Source organism: Geotrypetes seraphini, chromosome 2 (genome assembly GCF_902459505.1).
Source record: "Geotrypetes seraphini chromosome 2, aGeoSer1.1, whole genome shotgun sequence".
NCBI classification, from domain to species: Eukaryota; Metazoa; Chordata; class Amphibia; order Gymnophiona; family Dermophiidae; genus Geotrypetes; species Geotrypetes seraphini.
The window spans coordinates 91,418,763-91,442,620 of record NC_047085.1 but is presented as its reverse complement, the minus strand read 5'-3'; the positions used below and the strand labels follow the sequence as shown (position 1 = coordinate 91,442,620).

Genomic DNA, 23,858 nt, shown 5'->3' with positions numbered 1-23,858 from the left:
GCTTTGATACGTTCCCACACCCCCCCCCCCCCCTGCATGATCCGGCACCCCCCGTGAGAACAGGCACCCCCCGCCTGACCAACTTTAACTCACCCCCCCCTTTGGCACCGGCACGCAGCCCACAGGTGCCAGTGCCGCTTGAAGATCTTTTTCCCAGTCTCTGCCGGCTTTGAGCATGCATCTGCGCATGCTCAAGCCCTTCTAATCCTCCCTCTCGCCGAGATTCTCCAGTTTTCATCTCAACCAGGAAGTATGGTTTCTGGCTTTCATGCCCTTTGGATCCAAGAAGAATGACAAAGCTCTGAAATTGCTGGATGTCTGCAGAGTGTTGCTTTATCTGAAAGTGACAAATGAGTTTTGACTGTCACATCATCTCTGTGCTGATGGGTATTGACTGCTGGGGCGGACCGCCTTCAGAAGCAACCACTTCTAGATGGATTTGTATGTCCATTTCTTCAGCTTATATCGGCAGTGGAAAGCAGCCTCTAGTACCCTTAAAAGGCACATTCCACTAGGAGTGTAGCTGTCTTCTAGGCTGAGTCTAGAGCAATTTCCCCTGAGGAGATTTGTAGAGCGGCCACACAAGTGCCACCTCGCTACTGAAAGAACTACACTGGCTCCCGATTGAAAGCAGGGTGAAATTCAAGATCCTACTTCTGACGCAGAAAATAATTCATTTCTCTGAACCACAATATCTAGTGGCCAGACTGCATCGGCACACAACAACACGTGCACTACACTCGAGCCAAAATCACCTGCTGGAAATACATCAAATACAAAAGCATCAGGCAAAGAATTTGATGGCTCCAAGGTGGTGGAATGCCCTCCCGAAGGAACTAAAACTGGAAAAAGATACCGGAAAGTTTAAGAAAGGGATAAAGATCATCCTCTTCATAGACTACTTAGCCAAATGAAACAACATAAAGGAGACAGTTGGCTTGTCCCTCCTCCCCAAATCAGGAGCTCATTAGGAAGAACGCAAAAGGATAAATAAACCAAGGGCTGAAGCCCAGAAAACTAGACTCTGAGGAATATAATACTTAAAGATAAACATAAGACACGATACAGATACATGTATATAGACTGTATGTAAATTGTCCAAACTCCATAGGAGGTGTGTAAATATAGTGCACTTAGCTGCAATAGTAAACCTAATATTAGATGTGTAGGACGATTGATTTGGTATGAACATATGCAAATAAGTAGGATGATCGATGTGCTGGTAACATAAGTAGGATGATTAATTAAGCAATAATTATGCCGGTCTTAATAACTCTGTATTGTAATACTGCTACAGAAGTCCCTGTAACTTTGTATAGAGCCTATGTATTGTAACATCTCGCAGAAGTTATTTGTAACATCTCTACAGAAGCTCATGTATTGTAACACCTTTTACAGAAGCTCATGCAAACTACTCTGAATTGACTCCCCAGTCATTAGTAGCGGTATAGAAGCTCACAATAAAAAATTAGAGGAATTTCATGTTTTGTATCCATAGGATTTTTTTGGGAGCAAACTGAGGCTTGTGATGCATAGATTGAACTTCAGGTATACCACATCTTCTTTATGACATCCAGATTGTGGTCACCAAAACCACTAGCTCAAGAGGGTTCAAGTCCTTTTTTAATAACCGTTCTTTAGATTAAAGTAACATTTGTATTTTTGTAATATTTTGTAATTTAGCAAACTGGTAATTTCATTATGAATACACCTTTATGTATTTTAATAGTAAGATGGACAAAGTAGGCCCACCACTTCGAACTGGAAGAGATTTGCAAAGATTATATTACTGTGATAGAAAAGCAGAGAGTACCATCAAAGGATCTAATGAATTGTTACCAATTAACAAGTAAGTACTCTCTTGTAAGTGACTCTGGTTAATATTTTCATATATGATTTTTAGAAAAGTTTATTTAGGCTATTATAATTTTTAGTTATTAGGGGTTAATTTTGTAAACTGCCGGTATGGATGAATTGAATACAGACTTTTCTATTTTACTTAGTAATTGCCCAAAAAAGGTACTTTCACATATTATACCAAATTGTGTGTATACTTAAAAAAAAAAAACATGAGAATGCCTAGAAGTCTCGAGTAGGCTGTATAGTAAATTTTAAATAAACTTGAAACTTGATCAAATCATGGATAATCGAGCCCAGTGTGCTGTTTTCTAATATTGTCATGTCCAGGTCACAAATACCTGTATATCCTAAAATGTAGATCTATTTTAAAGAACAAAATCAACAACCAAAAGAAAAACCTTCAGATCAAGAACTTCTAAATATATCACAGATCTTAGAAACATCTGAGAAGGATTTAGCATCACCAGCCACCATGATTATTACTTTAGCTTTGCCAATTGATAAAACATGGTTGTTAAAACTTTTCTTTAAAAATAGACAAAAAAGCTTTCTTGGTTATAAAATACAAATGTTCCCAGATTTGGCACGGGAGACACAAAGGCGCCGCCGTGAATTTCTTCTCTTGAAACCTGGGGTTTTATCTTTGGGGGCAACCTTTTATTTGAGACATCCGTGTAAATGTATTGTATATCACCGTACTCTTAAATATGTGTTTTTTGAACCATCACAATTGACAAATTTCGTGGCTATGTCTCGCCTGAATGTTAACAATCTTTGAGCCCTATATTTAGGATATTGTGACCCTATCTCAGTGCTATAGTTCTCAGTTTCTTTTATAATTTTCTTTCTAGATAATTTCGCCAATTTTCTATAATTCTTGGATCCTAATTGTGGACTTGAGCATAAATAGTATATTTGTTTAATTTAAGATTTGTATTGCTTTGTATTTGATATCTATCCTATTCTTGCTTTCTGTACAAGTGTAATACTTGAAATTTAAGTTGAAAATATTAAATTAAAAAAAAAATGTAGATCTATTTTTCATAGCTGATTACTAAGGGTGAGCAATGATTCAACTGATTTTTTTTTTATTAATTTTTTTACAGTGTATCCATCAAAAAAATACAGAATATGGGAATACAAAAGGAAACAATAATACAGCTTATCGCCATTTTAAGATCCCATCTAGCCCACATCAATAGGGAAAGAGCAGCTCTAATTTAACATATAAAAATTTAGGAAACACAAAGAAGGATCCGCTATCCTTCCTACTATATAGGCGTAATATATTTTAAGTTCTCTCAGAAATTTGTGATTACTTAAAAGGGAAAAAAGTCATCCTGATGGTGGTTTATCAAACTGGACTAAGAATTGTTCTAATTGTATTGGGTCAAAGAAAACATAATCCTTATTTAAATATAGTACGATATTAAGCACTTACATGGGAACTTCAAGAAAAAAGTGGCCTCATTGTCCAACACCGTAGATTTCATAGCCAAAAAGGCTTTCCTTCTAAGTTGAGTGGACCTTGCCACATCAGGAAAAATCTGTATTGTTGCACCAAAAGACTGAGCCTTCGTATTTTTAAAATACAACTTCATAATCAATACTTTATCGCTCTCATTCAAACAGGATATCAAGAGAGCGAATCTAGTTGGAATCAAATCCTGAGAATCCTTAAGAAATTGTGTAAGATCTATATCTTGCCAACTGGTCCACTCCTTGATATGTTACTAACCTCTGTTTTTTAGGTATATAATACATATTGGAAATAGATATTGAATCAGGATTAGCTATTCCCAAAATCTCCTTAAGATATTTACTAAAAAGAATCTGAGGAGATATTAAATGAGTTTCTGGAAAATTTATTAACCGTAAATTTTTGGCTCTTGCAGAGTTTTCCATTGATTCCAATCTTAAATGAATAGAATGGAAATCTTTAGATTCAACTGATTTTATCCGACTAAAAAGATTTTTTAGACTTTTCTCCAGGAACTTCTTCAAATATATTTTGAATCTGGCTTTTTTATGATTGAAATATGCAATAAAATGTGAATAGTTACCATGTTCCATCCCAACTCCTATAAGGTGGTCAGTTTTGTAACAGACAACGATGAGTCGTGAGGACAAGATGTCAGGAGATGTCTTCACGTTACTACCTATCCTTCAAGATGTCTTTTCAGTTTGTAACAGCCCATTTTCACATATAAATTGTTTTGTTTTGGGGGATTTTGTAGATAGACAGGATTGAGTCAGGTATACACTTGAGTGACAACATCCAGTAATACCAGAACAAGAACTGTTTTTCCATAACTTATGTTTAGAGCATGTGTGATTCTTCTTGCGTATTTAAATATAAGAATTCTTCAATAATCACCAAATATATTGGGAGATTTGCACCGAGTCCCAAAAAGGGAATTGCAATTAAATAACTATTTAAATGTGATGTAAGGTCCTCAGTTAACACAACTCAATTTATTGGGACAAGCCATGTAGAGTGAATTGTAGGCTGTTAGAACCCAGAAGGGTTAATCAAGCATGTTAAATCCCCGGACCTTTGTGCTCAAGTGTTCAAAATTAAAGTGCAAAAAACACACACAACAATTAAAACAATGTTATAATCTCTCCAATATATTGATTGTGCAAAAAGAATTGCTACATTATTTTCTTAATGTTAGAAGTCAGCTTCCTACAATGTTCTCCCCTTCACAACGCCTTTTTCAAAAATGGAAAGCAAACTTTAAGGTAGAAAAGCTGTGTACTTCTCTCATGAAATGGCAGCAAATGAAGATAAATGAGTAGTCCATAGTTCCTGCAACAATGAAAGGGCTCAACAGAGCTCCATTTCGGAGGAAGCAAACCTCCTTCCTCAAGAGCAGCAGCACTGAACTTCTCCAAGTTTTGAAGAGGGAAGCGTGGGAGCGAAGAAGGCTGAGCAGAATCCCAAAAGAAAATGGTGCTCTGGCATTTTTTGCACTTTAATTTTGAACACGTGAGCACAAAGGTCCGGGGATGTAACATGCTTGATTAAACCCTTCTGGGTTCTAACAGCCTGCAAAAGATTTCAAACTTGGCACAGAAACTTGCCCCAAGGTATTGTACCAAACTGCAAAGTTGGCGTTTTAGGTCACATAGGCATAGGAGTGGATCAATTGCTTTTGTTCAACCACCCCTAGCTCCTGACCAAATTGATATAAATCCCAAAGATTTTGCAGAGTTTCATTTGAGACCCTAGACAACACCTCTGTAAATTTGGTTGGATTTCAAGGGGGTTGAGCATGGGCTCCTGGTCCACTTCCCTTGTGAGGAATTTTCATGATGGAGAGACTTTCAGCTATCTTTAGAGAATACTGAGATCTGCATATATTGGTGGAAAATAGTTTATATTTTTTGAAAAAGTTTTAGTTTATTTTTAAAATTTCTTTAAAGTACAATAAGAACATCACTAATAAAAGGTCACAAAGTGGTTTATATAACCTATAGATGTATATACCAAAAGGTTAAAGCAAAAAAACTAAAAGAAAACCAAAACTATTAACTTCAAAGAAATTTTTTTAGAAACCCTAATATCTGAAGATATTTCCATACTGACACCGCCATATAGGGAAAAGACTGTTCAAATATTTTTTTGAAATGAATTGCCTTAAAAGAAGCAAACATCAACATAGGTTTTCAAATAGAGAGTTGCACGGGGACAGAAATCCCACCCATCCCCGCCCGTCCCCGCTAGGATCCTCTCCATCCCCACCTATCCCCGCCAGGATCCTCTCCATCCCCACCCGTCCCCGTCAGGATCCTCTCCGTCCCCACCCATCCCCGCAAGGAATTGCTTCATCCCCATTCGTCCCCACGAAAAGCAGCAATTACGTCTGACAGGATCATCAATTCCACAGTTTCTTTTGTGTTTGCGCTGCTGTTTTCCTTGTGGAATCTCTTTGGTGGAACCCTTTTTTTGTTTTCTGTTCAGGTAATTAATAACCCCCCTCTTTTACTAAGGCTGACGTGTCCATTATATTATATAGACGAACCCTATCCAAACCTTCCATCCCCGTGGGAGTCCCATTGGCTAGAGGGGGGTCCCCATGGGAGTCCCGTGGGTCAGAGGGGGGGGTCCCCTTGGGAGTCCTGTGGGTTAGAGGGGATTCCCGTGGAACCCCCACAGGTCCAGCGGGATTCCCACGATCCCTGTTCCCGTGCAGACCTCTATTTTCAAGCCTGGCTTTGAACCAGTTTGCTGAAGAAGAAACAATAATGAAATAAACTCTTCTGATTTAGCCCCTTGAAATGGTTTAAAAACAAAACAAGAAATTTTGAAATCTGTTCTTTTCTGAAGTGAAAGCCAATGAAGTTCTCTAAAAACGGGAGAGACATACTGAAATTTAGCCTTCCTAAAAATCAGTTGTGCTGTTATGTTTTGGACCAATTGTAATTTCCTCTGTAAGCTAACCATAATTCCAATATAAAGCAAGTTGCAGTAATATAATTAATTAGATTAACACCTCAGAGTGAACCTGATCAAGCAATGAATGACAAATCCCAACTGTTTTAACTTGAAAAAAAAATAGATTTTTTCACAACATTATTCACTTGGGTTTAGAAAGTTAACATTGGACCTCTTTTACAAAGTTGCAGTAACAAGTCCTGGTACAGCAAATGCAGTTCAGTCTGGATTTAAAGAATTCTCTGTCTTTAAGTGGAGCTGAGAGGATTAAACAAACAAACAAGATAATTCATTGGAAAAACCTCAAGACCATACAGTCTAGTTTAAGTCTCTCCTTGATAGCAGGACATGTGAATAGCTGTGAGCTCTATATATGGTTAGTTCTGGTGGCACAAGTTTGGATGTTATAATGTTGATTATTATGTTTGTTACAGAGCAGAACAGAATTGTAATGTCAGGGATTTTTCCTATTTCCCTCCTTCCAGTTATGTATTTTATTACATTGCTACTTGAGTGCTTTTGTACGAAGTGAGGGGGCAGGAGCAGCTCCCTGGGATGAAAGTGGAGTTGAAAACATGATTGACAGTTTTCTGCAAGCAACTTGCGAGTTGATATATAAAACCCTATCATTTCAGGACCACTGTACAAGAAAGAAGATTACCAAGGTAAAAACCTAATCTTTCTTTAGTTAAAGTATAATTTTGATAGTCTTCCTAAACCCCATTAAATCATCCACAAATCTACAAAAAGAAATAAGCTTATTCCAGAGAGAGATAAGTGAGATGGCAAGATTTAACTGGTGGGAGGACAGAAAACCTTTCTTCTTAGGAACGCATTGGGCAATTAGGAATATATTTAGAGACCAACATATAATGAAAATTTTAAATGCAGGAACCAACAGTCTACATTTACGTTGTTTCTCAAGTGGTAACCAACATAAGGCAGCAAGAATTAGTATAATATTATCATAAAGTCCCAAATTTGTCAAAAGGCATGCAGCTGTATTCTGCATCCACTGCAATCACTAAGCTCTTCAATGATAACTCCTGAAACAGATCATTACAAGAACTAATCCTTGATAAAACATAGGTATACATTAACTTCTCCAAGCTAAAGGCCTACTTTTTTGAAACTGCTTTCAACTCTTAACACCCACTCACTGCTGTCAGATACCTATACCCACTATAATCTCCCCAATCCTAAAATGTCTTTTCTAAATTAGATTGTAAGCTCTTTTGAGCAGGGACTGTCTATTGTATGTTAAAATGTACAGTGCTGCATATGCCTTTCAGCGCTATAGAAATAATAAATAGTAGTAGACTGAGAAAAAAAAAATTTTAATTCTAAATTGGCATAAATAGAAAAATCAAGTACTAACATCTCGAGAAAAGTAACCATCGAAGGTCAAGCCAGAATCTAGATCTACTCCTAAACTATGGACTTGGTCTTTTGCTGAAAGAACCACCTCATCCCTTGACAAACTCAGACACATATTGCTACAAGAATCTCTGTGAATCTATCAAAGTTGAGTTGAAGTATTTAATTTGTCTGTTCAAAGTCATCCATTCCTTTATTTGATCAACAATTTTGTAATTTCTCAAGGTGTCTTTTATGGTTAGGGCCCAAAGAAACATATAAATGAATATCATTAGCAAAAGAATGAAGCATCAGCCACTGGTCTTGCATAAAGATTAAAAAGTAGAGGTGACCAGAGTGCTTCTTAGTGGACTCCAGAAAACAAAGGCTTTACTTATTAGCTCATATCTCATCAAGACTGTCTGATATATATCTTCTAGAAATGATCTAAACTAACCTAGAGCAGTAAGTACCCTGTATTCCTAACTGAGATAACCTATGCAACCATACTAAATTATCAATAATATCAAAGGCCACACTCAAGTTGAACAAAAGAAGACCCTCATCACAACCTTAAAATACTTCCAATAGTCATCAACAATATCCAGTAACATGGTTTCTGTACAATGAAAATTGGATTGATAGACAGATAAATGATAGTATTCCTCAACTATCTTCTGAAGTTGGGTAAGCACATTTTTTTCCAAAACCTTTGACAGAAATGTAAATTTGAAACAGATCTGCAGTTGCTAAAACCAAATGAAGGCTTTTGAAAATGGGACAAACTGCTGTTTTCCATAATTGTGGAACAGTTTTGTAGGGAATAATTAATCAAAGACAAGAAAGACTGAACTACAGTATCTCCTGCTGCTGTCAGCATCATAGATGGATGAATAAATTTAACCAAGTCAGACAGCTCTGCTACTTCTTGAAAAGTAGTTAAAGTAGAAACTCGTGAAACAGTAGCAGTTTCCAAATTCGTGAAACAGTAGCAGTTTCCAAACTCAACTAAGGGCTCCTTTTACTAAGACGCGTTAGGGCCTTAACGCACGGAATAGTGCGCGCTAAATTGCCGCGCATACTAGACCTTAACACCAGCATTGAGCTGGCATTATTCTAGAAGCGTACCACACGGTAATTTTGTGTGTGCGCTAAAAACGCTAGTGCAACTTAGTAAAAGGAGCCCTAAGTGGTATACAGACAAGTCCAGATTTCATAGTTTCAACATTCAAAGCTGAACATATTTTCTCAATTTACTTACTGAAAAAAGGGAAAAGATCTTATCCAAATGAGGAGAAAAATCTTGAGGATCACTCTTAGATGACATCGCAAATTTTTTTGCAAGAGCAAAAAAAATTGAAAGAAAGCTCCGGAATGAGAGGACATAAGATGAAGTTAAGAGGTGATAGACTCAGGAGTAATCTAAGGAAATATTTTTGTACAGAAAAAGTGGTAGAGGTGATAGAGACAAAGACTATGTCTGATTTCCAGAAAGTGTGGGAGAGGCATGTGGTATCTCTTAGGGAGAGGAGGAGAAAGTAGATGGGCAGACTGGATGGGCCATTTGCAGCTCTCTTAACTACTCTTTTTAATTCCCTAAGTTGATCATTATGCCATGGAGAAGAAAAATCTTTAGTAGGAATTATAACCACTTTCTTTAGAGCCACACTTTTATATAAAGTAGTCACCTCAGAATTCTAATTTGCAGCTTTCTCTTCCAGTGTCTGGATTGCAATATTGAGTTTTAAGTGAGAAAGAACTTGGATCAAAGATCTCTTTAACAGGTGGTCCAGCTACAGAGTAAACCGGTTCATCAATCATCTGCACCTCAGGTGCATCACTTTACTTTTGCATTAAATTTTAACTGCCAAACACATTCCTTGATATTTTTAGATCACGTGGTGACTTTGTGTGGGGGAATGATCAGAGAGGAGTTGCTAGTCCCAGTACAACTTCCAAAAGTAACTGGTTTCAGAGTAGATATAATGAATGACAAAATTGGTGTTTCAGCATTCTGAAGGCTTCCAAAAGGAGAAGATAAAGGAAGATATCCAAAGAGGACTTTCTTATTGGATACACTTCAGGTTCATCCTGCTGGTATAAATCCCCTCCTATTATATTCAAATGTTATAATGGGTTTGAAGTTGTAAGATCAAGACCCAATGAAGCACTAGAAGGCTGAGTTGATGAGCATGGATCAGGACTTGGAGCAAGTGTTTCTGTGTTAGCATTCACTGTCATCTGGTACAGCATTTGATCTTACATAGCTGCTTTTAGAGATAGTAAAATATAATTCCTTAGGCCCTTGAACATTTTACTAAAGCCATGGCACGTGACCTTAGTGTGCCTCTTATGCAGATCTTTTCCATGCACTAAGACCACTTTTGCTGGAGCTGGAAAATGAATGATTTACCCATTTTCTAATTCATGGCCACGTGCTAATTTTACCATTAGCGTGCAGCCATTAAAAAACTTTCTGCGTGAGCCCCTATCACCTGTTTGTAGGTGGTAAGGCGGGTCCCTTTACTAATCAATTTGCATGGGGCAATGTCTTATACAATAACTGATTAGCAATGTCATGCCCATTCTCTACCTCCTAACACGTTCCTTCCAAGAAAAAAATATTTTTAGCACATGATGCAAATTGCCTATTTTACCACTGGGCTCCAGCACATATCCTGAGGTAAGCCTTTTTAATGTGCAGTAAGCATGCACTACACTTTCGTTCTTTCCTTCCTCTTACCCATCATACAAGTATATCAAAATTTAAGAGAGAACAATATCTTCAGTCAGGAATTCAATTTGTAGATCAACAAATGTTTAATTTCATCTCCCTTCTTTTGCTTTTGTCTCAATTTTTCATATGTTTTTTTTATATAATTTTAATTATTGTTAACCACCTCATATATTTCTCTGGAAGGTGGTATAGAAAATACCTAAATAAAATAAACAAAAAAGTTAATACTTAACTCTCGAAGATAATCACACACCCTTGTGCTGGCACTGTTTCACTGTTGTTGCTGCTTGTTAAAGTACAATAGGAAAAAAAAACCCTTATAGTGTTCCCCTACGAATTCATGATTCATGGACTCAGTTATTCGTGGTATTTTCTCACTGCCTCTTCCAGTCAGAAAATACAAGGAATGAGTCTGCGAATCAGCCTTTTGCATAGCCGATTCCTCCTCCTCCTTCCCTCCCCCCCCCCCCAGTTCAGCTTTCTGCATAGCTGATTCCTCCTGCTCCCCCGCCCTCCCGGCATACCGGATATGATTTACTGCACACGCTGGCGCCCCAGCTACCCTCTCCTGCCTTTTAACAGACTCAAAACCACATTTGCGGTTTTTCAAAATTTGTGGGTGTTCCTGGAGCTGGAGCCCCTGAGAATTTATTTCAGGGGAGTACTGTATTTGAAATACTGTCTTCCTGATCACTTGGAACCCAAGACATTTTTCTTCTTCTAGGTTGTAATTCTAAGTGTCCTTTTTGGGGAGTTTTTTCTGATAATTCTGTATGGAATATTTAAACATATTTTTTATAGAACCTTTTTGCTCTTACTGTTTTTGTAACCCCATTATAGAATCCTATTAATCTTTATCCATTTTCCTTTGTTAACCTGCCTTAGATTATAATTTGCTGTATCTTCAGTGCTCCCTGTTATTGATGTTCAGCTCTGAGTCCCACTCATCTTGTAGTCTGCTTTGGAAGTCCAAGGCTTAATATACGAGATCCTTTCAAAAAGTTGCAAGACAGTTTGAATTACGTGCCAATGGGAAGTTCTTTTGAGATGCACTAGATGGCATTGATTAGCTTGAAATCTCAAGAGTAACCTCCTTTTTTTCCATTTGTTGATATCTGTTTTCATCTCCGAGCTATAACGATTTTTGTGAAAGTGTGTTTTCGTGACTGGCTATTTTTTATCATGTGTGACCTCAATGAGCAGTGCTACAGCGTGAAGTTCTGTTTTAAATTGGGTAAGGCTGCTACATAAACTTATGAAATGTTGAAAGCAGCTTATGGAGAACATGTAAGGTGTTTTAAATGGTATTCATGCTTCAAAAGTGGTCATTAATCAGTGGAAGATGATTAGCAAACTGAAAGACCATCAGCTGATGATGATCAAGTGAGGGTTCTTATACATACGAATCGGCGATTAACTATTAGAGAATTGGCAGAGGAATGCAATATCTCCATTGGTTCATGACACAACATTCTAACAGAGAAGTTGGGGATGTTTCGCGTTGCGGCAAAGTTTGTTCCTCGGTTGGTGACCGACAACCAGAAGAGCAACCACATCATGATCTGTCAGAATCTTCTTGAGCAGGTAAATGGTGACATCAGGAAGTACTTCTTCACCGAAAGGGTGGTTGATCGTTGGAATGGTCTTTCATGTCAGATAGTCTAGGCCGGCAATATGCTCGACTTCAAGAGATGATGGGATAAACATGTGGTTTCACTACGGGGAAATGCTTAGGGGGGGGTTCTTTTATGGGGTAGGTTCTTTTAAGGGGAGGGCTCTTGGCCTTTTTCTGCTGTCATACTCTATGACTCCCTTGGCCATGCCCCCTTTTCAGATTCATAACTTTTAATTAATGCCAATTGGTGTCAATTATGAGGTGTTAATTGCTAATTTGCATGCACAATGTAAGGCACCATGTACGGACTTCAGATGTTCAGTGTGTAAAATATTTTTCAGGTTGTATTCAGAACATTAAAAAGTTGCTAATCTGCATTGTAGATGAAGAAACTCATTCTCATTATAGCTAAGGTTGGAAGATTATCTCGATGCAACAGAAGAAAGCCAGAGTAAAGGAAAAATAAAGCTGCCTTCATGCAAAAACTGCATAAGCAATTAACTCACTAGTGATAATAAATATAAAGAAATCTGTTAGGCTATTTGTTCATCCAGTGTTATTCTCAGATTTACAATTTATTTTGTCAATGGATTTATGTAGTGCTTTTAACACGAATGTAGTTTTAGACAATCGTAATGCAAGCTTAGAAACATAGAAAACATAGAAACATAGAAAGATGACGGCAGATAAGGGCCATAGCCCATCAAGTCTGCCCACACTATTTACCCACCCTCTTAAGTCTACTGACCCCCTAAAGAATAATTGTAATTATACTGTCACTCTACTGACCCGCTCATTCAGTCCTAGTGACCCTATCCCTTGGCATGACCTCGTAGGGATCCCACATAGGTATCCCATTTGTTCTTGAAGTCTGAGATGCTGCGTGCCTCGACCACCTGCACTGGAAGCTCGTTCCAATGCTCAATCACTCTCTCCGTGAAGAAGTATTTCCTGGTGTCTCCACGAAACTTCCCTCCCCTGAGCTTGAGCGGATGTCCTCTTGTGGTCGAGGGTCCCCTGAGAAGAAAGATATCATCTTCCACTTCTACCCGTCCCGTGATGTACTTAAATGTCTCAATCATGTCTCCCCTCTCCCTACGCTCCTCGAGAGTGTAGAGCTGCAATTTGCTCAGTCTTTCTTCGTACGGGAGACCCTTTAGCCCCGAGACCATCCTGGTGGCCATCCGCTGAACCGATTCAACTCTGAGCACATCCTTACGGTAATGTGGCCTCCAGAATTGAACACAGTATTCCAGATGCGGTCTCACCATGGCTCTGTACAGTGGCATCATGACTATCATTTGCCGTGCTTTAGATGAAGCCTTCTCCACTTGAGTGGCTGCTTTCATGTCAGCACTGATGATTACTCCTAAGTCTCGTTCTGCCGTAGTCCTGGCTAAAGTTTCTCCATTCAGGGTGTAAGTTCTGCAAGGATTTCCGTTGCCGAGATGCATGACCTTACATTTCTTGGCGTTGAAGCCCAGCTGCCAGATCAAGGACCAATTTTCTAAAGTACGCAGGTCTTGCTCCATAGCATCCTGAAGATTATAGCCGTTTACTACATTGCATAGTTTGGCGTCATCAGCGAATAAGGTTACCTTGCCTTGGAGCCCTTGAGTCAGATCCCTAATGAATATGTTGAAGAGGAGTGGGCCCAGGACCGAACCCTGTGGCACTCCGCTGGTCACCTCCGACATTTTAGAAAGGGTACCGTTGACCACCACCCTCTGAAGTCTGCCACTAAGCCAATCTTTAACCCATGCAGTTAGAGTCTCTCCTAATCCCATAGATTTCATCTTGTTCAGCAGCCTGCGGTGTGAGACGCTGTCAAACGCTTTGCTGAAGTCCAGGTACACGACGTCCAAGGACTCTCCTGAGTCTAGTCTTCTTGTTACCCAGTCAAAGAAGCTTATTAGATTGGACTGGCATGACCTACCCTTGGTGAATCCATGTTGGCTGGGATCCCGGAGATTTCCCTCGTTCAGGATCGTATCTAATTTATACTTAATTAGTGTTTCCATGAGTTTGCACACTATTGAGGTGAGGCTTACCGGTCTATAGTTCGCAGCCTCAGCCTTGCAACCCTTTTTATGTAGAGGAACGACGTTGGCTGTTTTCCAGTCCAACGGAACTTTCCCCGTACTTAGTGAGAGATTGAAGAGCACCGCCAACGGTTCTGCCAGGACATCTCTCAATTCTCTGAGCACTCTTGGGTGTAAATTGTCCGGTCCCATGGCCTTGTTTACCTTTAGCCTTGCCAGTTCGTTGTAGACGTCCCCAGGAGTGAACTCAAAATTCTGAAACGGGTCATCCACGTCTTGTATTATCATCAACTGTGGTCCGTGTCCCGGTGCTTCGCAGGTGAAGACTGAGCAGAAATATTCATTTAGTAGTTCTGCTTTTTCTGAATCCGCCACCGCGTAGTTTCCGTCCGGTTGTCTAAGGCGTACTATACCGTCTGTGTTCCTTTTCCTATCGCTGATATACCTAAAGAAGGATTTGTCCCCTTTTTTAATGTTTTTTGCCAGAGTTTCTTCCACTCGACGTTTGGCCTCCCTAACTGCTGTTTTGACCGCTGCAGATCTGGTCTTATATTCTACTTTAGTTTCTCTTCTCTGGGTGCGTTTGTAGGAAAGAAATGCTTTTTTCTTCTCCTTAATGAGGAGTGAGATCTCTTCAGTGAACCATTGGGGTTTGTTGTTTCTTTGCCGTTTATCTACTGATTTTATGTAGCGATTAGTTGCTTTGTGTATGGATGATTTCAGGTACGACCACATAGTTTCCACATTGCCGGTCTCTGCTTGGTCCTGTAGCGTCTGATGAACGTGATCTCCCATACGTGCGAAGTCGGCGCCCCGAAAGTTGAGCACCTTTGTTTTTGTAATTGATTTAGGGGATCCTTTCCCAATGTTGAACCATACCATGTTATGGTCGCTGGAGGCTAGCGTATCTCCTACCGAGACCTCTGAGATGCTTTCCCCGTTTGTGAGTACCAGGTCTAGGATTGTCTGGGCCCTAGTGGGCTCCGTTACCATCTGTCTGAGATGTACTCCTTTTATGGAGTTCAGAAGCCTCCTGCTGCTGCTGGTTGCTGCTGAAAATGTGTTCCAGTTTGCGTCAGGCATGTTGAAGTCCCCTAGCAGCACAGTGTCACCCCGTAGAGTTATATTCTCTATGTCTTCAATTAATTCTGCGTCCATGTTTTCCGGTTGTCTTGGAGGTCTGTATACCACACCAAGATACAGGCATTTTTTACTACCTCGTGCCAGGTTAACCCAGAGGGACTCCCCGGTATACTTGACATCAGTGATCCTGGTAGTTTTGATGTCTTCTTTAATGTATAGTGCTACCCCTCCACCTAACCTGCCCTCTCTGTCCTGACGAAGTAGATTGTACCCCGGTATAGCCATAGCCCACCCATGTGCGTCAGTGAACCAAGTCTCGGATATTGCCACCACGTCCAGATTGGCATCCCTTATTTCAGTTTCTAGTTCTAGAATTTTATTGCCTAAACTGTGTGCATTAACATACATGGCCTTCCACACTTTGTGTTTGCTGAGTCCCTGTAAGGCTATTCCTGACCGAGTCTGTGTGGCTCCAAGAGAACTGTTTGCATATTGGGTCCTTACCTCGGAATCTGAGTGTCGACTCGTCCCATCAGGATAGTTCCTTTCCACCCCAGTATATGAGTAGGTCCCCTCCCCCAACTTACCTAGTTTAAAGCCCTGTGAAGTAGGCGGGCTAGTCGGTGTCCGAAGATGTTCTTACCTCTGCTGGTTAAATGGAGTCCGTCTGGTCCCTGTAGTCCTTGCAGCGCCTCTCTATGATCCAGGAATCCAAAGTTCATATCTCGACACCATCCTCGTAGCCATTCGTTCGTTCTCAGGATGCATTCATCTCTGGCTCTTCCCTTGCCTCTAACTGTGATAGAGAGATTAAGGACATCCAAGTTTGGAGGCAGTGTGCTATTAACTTACTTAAAGTCCCAGAGGGACTTGTCCTGACTACTTGACCAGAATTTCCAAGCCACTGAGGCAAGCCTCCCATGTGAATAACTAGACATAGTGAAGACTAGAAACCGACACTGCCTGCAGTTATCATCTCAGGCATTTGCTCCTTTTATGTGCCATATGAACTACAGTACTCGGACCATTTTGCACTATGGCAAAATGAGAGTATTTGCTTTTGGTCTTTGAGAAGGGGCAAGAAAGATAGGTACAAAGAGGAAGAGTATCTTTTGGTTTTCAATTCATTCCCAGTTGCCACTACCAACTAGTCTGCAAACTGAGTGAAACTGATAAGGCATGAAACGATAACAACCTAATCAGTTGGGTGAGAGGTTAAAACACTTTTTCCCATAATTCAGGGCATGTACAATTCTTAAAACAAAAATAATGTGCCGGTTTGTTTCAGTTCGCTCTTAATATATATACTTTTATTGCAGAGGCACTGTGAAATCTCGGACACCACCCAGTGTGACCAGAACTGCTGCTCCTGGTATTGATGGAAATAAAAGAAAAACTTACAATCCTGAGACCTATTCAAGGTATATAGTCTTGCACAATCATACTTAGTATATGATTTAGGAGCAACGTGTAATTTATATTCATCACCTTCAGTGGACCATGTTTATAGTAAAGATGACTAAGACTATCCACCAGTGATCTCCAATCACATGTTAATGTTTGCTTCATTTTTTAATATATGTTATAAATGTCCATGTAAATTTGGTGGTTTCTACTGCGGGAGGAAGAAGACTTCAAGTGCTCATGGGTGCCGAACTTATTCAGTCACCTTTATGTGGGCTGTCATTAGTCTTTAAAAAAAACCCGGTTTGGGTAGAAATACTATTATTACCTCTATTTTGTTTGTTTTTAATTAAAAATTATTTATTTATGTCAAACATTTCACTTATGGTGCTTGGAATGAGCACTTAGCTGAAGATGAAGACTAGAGGTATATACTATGCCTCTATAGGTAGAGACTATTAAAAAAAATGAATTAAAAACAAACAAAATACAGTAATAATATTTCTACCCAAACCAGGAGTTTTTTTTAAGACTAATGATAACCCACATAAGGGTGACTGAACAAGTTCAATCTAACGTTCAGCATTCATGAGCACTTAGTCTTTTTCCTCTCACGGTAGAAACCTCTAAATTTAAATGACCATTTATAACATACTGTATATTAAAAAGTGAAGCAAACATTAACGTGATTGGAGGTCACTGGTGGATAGTATTAGTCAGTTGTAAAGTGGATTATTTTTAAATATAGTAAAGATGACAACAGATAAAACTGAAGTAGTTTGCCCAGTAAGGTGGTTAGGGTTGTAATGGCTACTACCTGCAGGTTATCTCCCCATTTCCTTCATAGAAATAAGTTATTTTATGCAGTTTTGAGTAGAAGTACCGTATTTTCACGCATATAACGCGTGCGTTATACACGATTTTTACAAACCAAGTATAACCATGCGCGTTATATTCATGACAACAGAGAAAGGGCGGGACAGCCGGAAGAGGAAGCAGCGTAGACGCAGGGCTAAGAGAAGGGGCAGGACCGCCGGCAGAGGAAGCAACAGGATGACGGTAGGCAGCTTCTACATGATGGGGGGGGTGGCTGTGGGGGTGCGAGCGGTCCTTCGGGGTGGGGGTGTGAGCGGTCCTGCGGGGGGGTGAATTGGATGTCGGGAGGGGAGGCATCAGGCTTTCAGGGTGGGAACAGGACTTCAAGGGGGAGAGGAGAGTCGGGGCGGGCTAAAGGAGAGTCGGGCTGGCCAGAGGAGAGTCGGGGCGGGCGAAAGGAGAGTCGGGCTGGCCAGAGGAGAGTCGTGGCGGGCGAAAGGAGAGTTGGGCAGCGACGCGAGAGTCGGGGCGGCTTGCGCGGTATAGGGGTATATGTAAAAAATTTATTTACATAAATTACAGTTTCCTGCGCGCTATACCTGTGTGCGCGTTTTACACGGGTGCGCGGTATATGAGTGAAAATACGGTACTCAGTCATTTGGTTTCTGGCCTTTTCCCATTTAGGGATCCTCTGGGCATCCTATTCTTTTTAATTCCATTAATGCTTTTGTCTCTATCACCTTTTCTGGAAGGGCAGTCCAGGCACCTAAAGGCAGAGAACAGTGAGGGAGCAAGCTGCTGAGAAGACATTGGGTCCACCCATTTTGGTTGTAAGCCCATCCAAAATTGGAGATGTGACTAAATCACAAGTGGATCCAAAGATTGGGTGATAGAGAGTAGTAAATAATGGTCACTTCAAGGAAGAGGGTTAATCAGGAGAGTTCATCAGTGATCAGAGAATCAGAAGTATGTAGAGCAAACCCATTAAGCCAATATCCTGTTTCTGGAAGTGACCAGTCCAGAACACAAGTACTCAGAAAATCCCAAAAAGTAAATCTGTTTCTTATTGCTCATTGTTGGAAATCATCTATGGCTCTTGCAAGTCTAACTGCAGAATATTTTTATGGATCTTTTCACCCTGAACATAGCCAAACTTCTTTTGAACCCTGCTTAGTTTTATGACCACACCCTTCAGCAATAGACTCTACAGTTTATACATTGTGTAAAGGAAAAATCCTACAATTTTCTTTATCTGCTTATTACTACCATGGACTGATTTTTGTTTTAGTGTTTGAAACATTAACCATTCCACTCCACTCACGATTTTATATCATAGCCCCTTAGTTGTTTTTCTCCAATGTTTTTCTCCAAAAGGAAACAGCCTAACCCGAATTGCCTTTCTTTATAATGAGATGTTCTGTACTCTTCATTTTGAATGTTAAGTTCTCTAATAGTAACTCTTTTTTTGTTGATAAAGGACCATTTAGTCCTATTCTGTCCTTTCACCAGTTTGCAATTCACAAAAAGGCATAAACCTTTCTATTCCCATGACTCTAATTTCTTGAGGAATGTCTTAATGAGAGACTTTTTCAAATGTCTTCTAAATCTCTAAATATCAGCTTGGGTCACTGTTGTTCATTTATCTGCTTACTCCTTTGAAAAAAAAAAAAGGACTCATCTTTGCAGAATTCAGAATGAGTTAATTCTGATTCCTACCTGTTAAGTCATGTCTGTCTGTATTGTGGCAGGGCCCAGGTTTGCCAACTGAGTAGAGCTAGACCTCTTCCACTAGCTCATGATCTAGCGCTCTCTAGAGTACCAATGGGGTAATGACCCTTAATCCATGTCAGTCAAACTCTGAGCTCAATTATAGTTCCAAAATAAAAATATTCTTAGTTGCCAGTTCACTGGTCTGGTTTTCCCACCAGCCGGATAAACCTTGTTTCACATAGCCACATTAAAACTCAGTTCATAGGTGAAAAAAAAACTTTCCAAGAATGCTCAACATGTCCATTCAGTTTCTGTCTGGATAGCTGCTTTTCACATATGGTTTAGTTGCTTTTATTCAACACAGTTCTGGCAGCACTTTATCCCTGGACTTCAGGCCTAAGCCTGAAGGCTGCCAGGCTGGCCCTAAGCCACCCAGCTCTATAGCTCCTTTCTCAATATCTTTAAAGACACTATGCAATACTTGTGGGGCACTATCTCAGGAAACCCTTCTTCTGACTTCCTTGAAACACACTTTTCCACTATTGACCTTCTCTGAGCTTGGTCAGTGTGGAGAGAACTGTTCCACCCTTACTGATAAGATGGTCCTTTATCCCTCCCTATGTCCCAATATAAAGTGCTTCTGAAATTCAGGAAAGAAATGGAAACAAAGATGAAAATGTTATAATTCCCTTTTATTGCTCTATGGTACAGCTGCACCTCGAATACTGTGTGTAGTTCTGGTCGCCATATCTCAAAAAAGATATAGCGAAATTAGGAAAGGTACAGAGAAGGGTGACAAAAATGATAAAAGGGATGGGATGACTTCCCTATAAAGAAAGACTGAAGCGGCTAGGGCTCTTCAGCTTGGAGAAGAATCTGCTCAGGGGTGATATGATAGAGGTCTATAAAATAATGAGTGGAGTGGAAGGTATGGATCATTTCCTAAAAAAACATTATTGAGATGGCTTGGGGAAATCAACTGCTTATTCCTAGGATAAGCAGCATAGAATCTGTTTTGTTACTTGTAATCTAGCTAGGTGCTTGGGACCTGGGTTGGCCACTGTTGGAAACAGAATACTGGGCTTGATGGACCTTTGATCTGTCCAAGTATGGCAATTCTTATGTTAATGTTACATTGTTGCAAGTGAGGAAGTAGTTATATCACGTTATGGAGGTTAGTTACATTGTCATGGAGAGAAGGCAGAGTCACTAAGCTGAAAGGAATTTATCAAATAGGTACATTTTCAGTCTTTTCCTGAAGGTGAGGCAGTTCATTTTTATCCTTATGGATGTTGGAAGAGCGTTCCATATTCTTGTAGCAACTTATTTGGAAAGGGTGTTGAATATTTGCAGGGGATGATCAGCTGGTGGATGATGATGATCCTGGTTGAGGTGAAGAGGTGAGCTTGAGAACAGGTGGGTTATCTGCTCCAGTGAGTTAGTGTTTAGTACATGGTGTACAATACAGGAAAGTTTAAACAAGATCCGGGCATTTACAGGCAGCTGTTGAAGCATGCAGTAGTATGTAGAGACGAGGTCAGACTTTAAGCCAATATCAATCTGATTGCGGTGTTTTGAATCATTTGGAGTTTGTACTTTTGGGAGGAGGCTGTGCCCACATAGAGGGAATTGCAATAGTTGAGTTGTGTTAGAATTAGCATTTGAATCAGAATTGCAAAGTGGTTGCTTTAGAAGTAAGATTTGATCAGTCTGTTGCTTCAAACTGTAGAAAGATTTTTTTCCAGAAGTTGGATATTTGAGGTTTGTAGGAAAGTGTTGGGTCAAGCAGGATTCCAAGCACCTTCTCAATGTTTAGCGTTGCACCAGAGGGTAGGGTTAGGCTCATAGGTGCTGACTGTGTGGCATTGTGGAACCAAGCTGTGTTTTGGTGGTGTTTAGTTTGTTGGAGAGTGCCCAGGAGTAGATTTTTTTTCAATACCTTTGGAAACTTTTATGGAGGACTCCCTAGTGCCTATATTAAGTGGAATTAAGAGAAAGATATTGTCTGCATAGGCTAGTTGACATTCACCATTGGTGAAAGTAAGATTGCCCAAGGTGCTTATAAAATTGTTGAAGAGCACTGGTGAGAGTGAGGACACCTGAGGTACTCCACAGACTTTTTTCCAGCTTTGGGAGAAGGTGTCATCTTTCCATACAAAGTAGTCTCTGTCAGGGAATTCTTTGAACCAGTTAAGGACAGGTCCGGTTAGATCTAGTCAAAGCTTATGATCTACAGAGTCATACAAAATGGCCCCAACTAAACTAAGAAAAATAAGAAACAAGAACCTGGATGGCTGGTACGATACCGAGTTGGGAAATATGAAATGGGAGTTATGGAAACTCGAAAAACAATGGTTGAAATCAGGGGACAGTGTGGGGAGGTCAAATTGGAGACTAAAATTAAATGAATACAAAAAACTAATAACAAAGAAGCGCTCCAACTTCTACGCCCATAAAATCGGATCGCCAAACACCAACATTAGAAATCTCTTTGAATTAGTCAATAATCTCTATGACACACAGGCCCTATCTCGCTCTACCCTTGATTCCCCTACATCTGCAGATGAACTGGCGGAATTTTTCAACAACAAAATCATCAAATTGAGATCAAATCTAGCGAGCTCCTCAACCAACCATTTGAACTATCCGGTTGCCCAACACAAAGATGACCCTAGGGTAGATATGGCCTGGAATAACTTCACTACACCATCCTGGCAACAATTCTCCAACTATTACGCGAAATACGCCGTCTCCTACTGCAAATTAGATTGCTGCCCTCCATACATTATGAAAGTCGCGCCACTCTCTTTCAAAGCCAAGCTATTCATCTGGCTCTTCTCTCTCCTGCTAACCGGTACTTTTCCTGAGGATCTAGGCCAGATTCTGATCACCCCAATCGTAAAAAACCCTAGAGAATCTACCAAACAGACATCTAATTACAGACCAATTGCGAGCACTCCCTTTTTCGTCAAGTTAATGGAAGGTCTGGTCAACCAGGAACTAATAATGTATCTGGAGAAATTTAGCATACTGCACGACAATCAGTCTGGTTTCCGCTCTGGATTTCCTCCACACCTTATTCAGCCAGGGTACCAGTGCTCTTATTCTGCAACTAGACCTAAGTAGTGCCTTCGATCTAGTTGACCACGCTATTCTGATTGACTGTCTGGAGTCAATTGGTCTTTCAGGTAATGTGTTAAAATGGTTTTGAGGGTTTTTGAGCAAACGGTCATATCAAGTCTACAGTGACAATAAAAAATCCGCTAGTTGGATCAACTCATGCGGAGTCCCGCAGGGCTCTCCCCTTTCCCCCACTCTGTTCAACATCTACCTTGCCTCATTGGGGAACTTACTTCAAAACCTAAAGGTTAAATTCTACATCCATGCAGACGATATCACCATTGTTAATTCCATTACCACTCTGACCTCCAAGACTAAGATTCATCTATCATCCATTCTAAAGGAAATCGAACTATGGATGACCAACTTCAAATTGAAGCTCAACACCGACAAAACTAAATTTTTCCTCTCTATCCCCAATGACAAAATCAGCGACCCATCGATCTCCTTGAATGATCAGTTCTTCCCTATTGACCACTCCATTAAAATCCTAGGAGTCACCCTGGACCGCCACCTCACTCTAAATGCTCACACAGATTTATTAGTCAAAAAATGCTTTTCTGTACTATGGAAACTCAGAACCATCAGAAAATACTTTGATGCTCCATCCTTCTGCTTACTAGTTCAATCTTCCATCCTGAGCCTACTCGATTATTGCAAGATTATTTACTTAGCATCCTACAAAAAAAAATCCTAAGACTCAGAGTCATTCAAAACTCGGCAGTTCGGCTGATCTTTAGGCTGAAGAAATGGGAACACATAAGCCCTACTATCAGAAACTCCATTGGCTGCTCCTAGAGGCGCGAATCCTGTTTAAGTTCTCCTGTCTGTGCTACAAATCAATATTTGGTCTAGCCCCCACTTACCTCGTTTCCCACTTCAATCTGGCCAGTTATCTTAGACCCACACGAAGAATACATCTGTTCTCCTATCCGACAATAAAAGCCTGCCACTACAAAAGATTCTTGGACAGAACTCTTGCCTTCCAGGCAGGCAAATGGAAGGATTGGCTTAGTAACGTCTTCGCAATCTCATCATCCTACTTCAATTTCAGAAAACAGGTAAAAACGAGCTTGTTCAATCGATTTGTTAACTAAGAATCTTCTCTGCTCTGCTTACTCAACCAATATCCCTAATGAACTACACAGCTTTCATATTCCTTCTTTATGTAAGATTGTATAACTCTCATATTCCTTCATTATGTAAGATTGTATTGCTGACTTTGATTGTAACCTCTTCGCTGACTTTGACTGTAACCTCTTCGCTGATTGTCCAGCGCTTCTTGCTGTAAACCGCCTCGAACTTCTATGGCTTTGGCGGTATATAAGAATAAAATTATTATTATTATTATTATTACACAGCTGATAAGTCAAACTGTAGGATTGGTACCCCTTGCTGAGCATCTGTTTGATTTTGGTGGTTAGTGTGAGACGGTTTGATGGGGTCTCTGTGGCTAGACATTGGGGGTCCTACTGTGACCTGTTTGGTCCTCCAGCTCCTCGGCATGATACCTTCAGCTGTTGGAACCCTCCTACCTCGCCTTCGATGGAGCCGATGTTTGCTCCGGTTGTCCACTGCCTTTGACTGCTTTTCTACGTACAATCTTCGGCTGTTAGACTCGACCATTGTGTCCTGCTGTTGCCTTACACTGAACTGAGTCAAATTGGACCTTAT

The 23,858-nt window shown here is 40.2% G+C and overlaps 1 protein-coding gene across 3 annotated transcripts in view; it reads left to right on the top strand.

The window, feature by feature from the left end:
• ZC2HC1A (zinc finger C2HC-type containing 1A) overlaps positions 1 to 23,858 on the top strand; it is a 174,003-nt gene that overhangs the window by 122,026 nt on the left and 28,119 nt on the right. For 2 of the 3 annotated variants that reach the window (XM_033933327.1, XM_033933328.1), the window contains exons 8-9: positions 1,730 to 1,849; positions 16,454 to 16,555. In XM_033933327.1, the coding sequence (XP_033789218.1) occupies positions 1,730 to 1,849; positions 16,454 to 16,555 (222 nt within the window). The remainder of the gene's footprint in view (positions 1 to 1,729; positions 1,850 to 16,453; positions 16,556 to 23,858) is intronic. The other variant, XM_033933329.1, reaches the window with a different exon arrangement.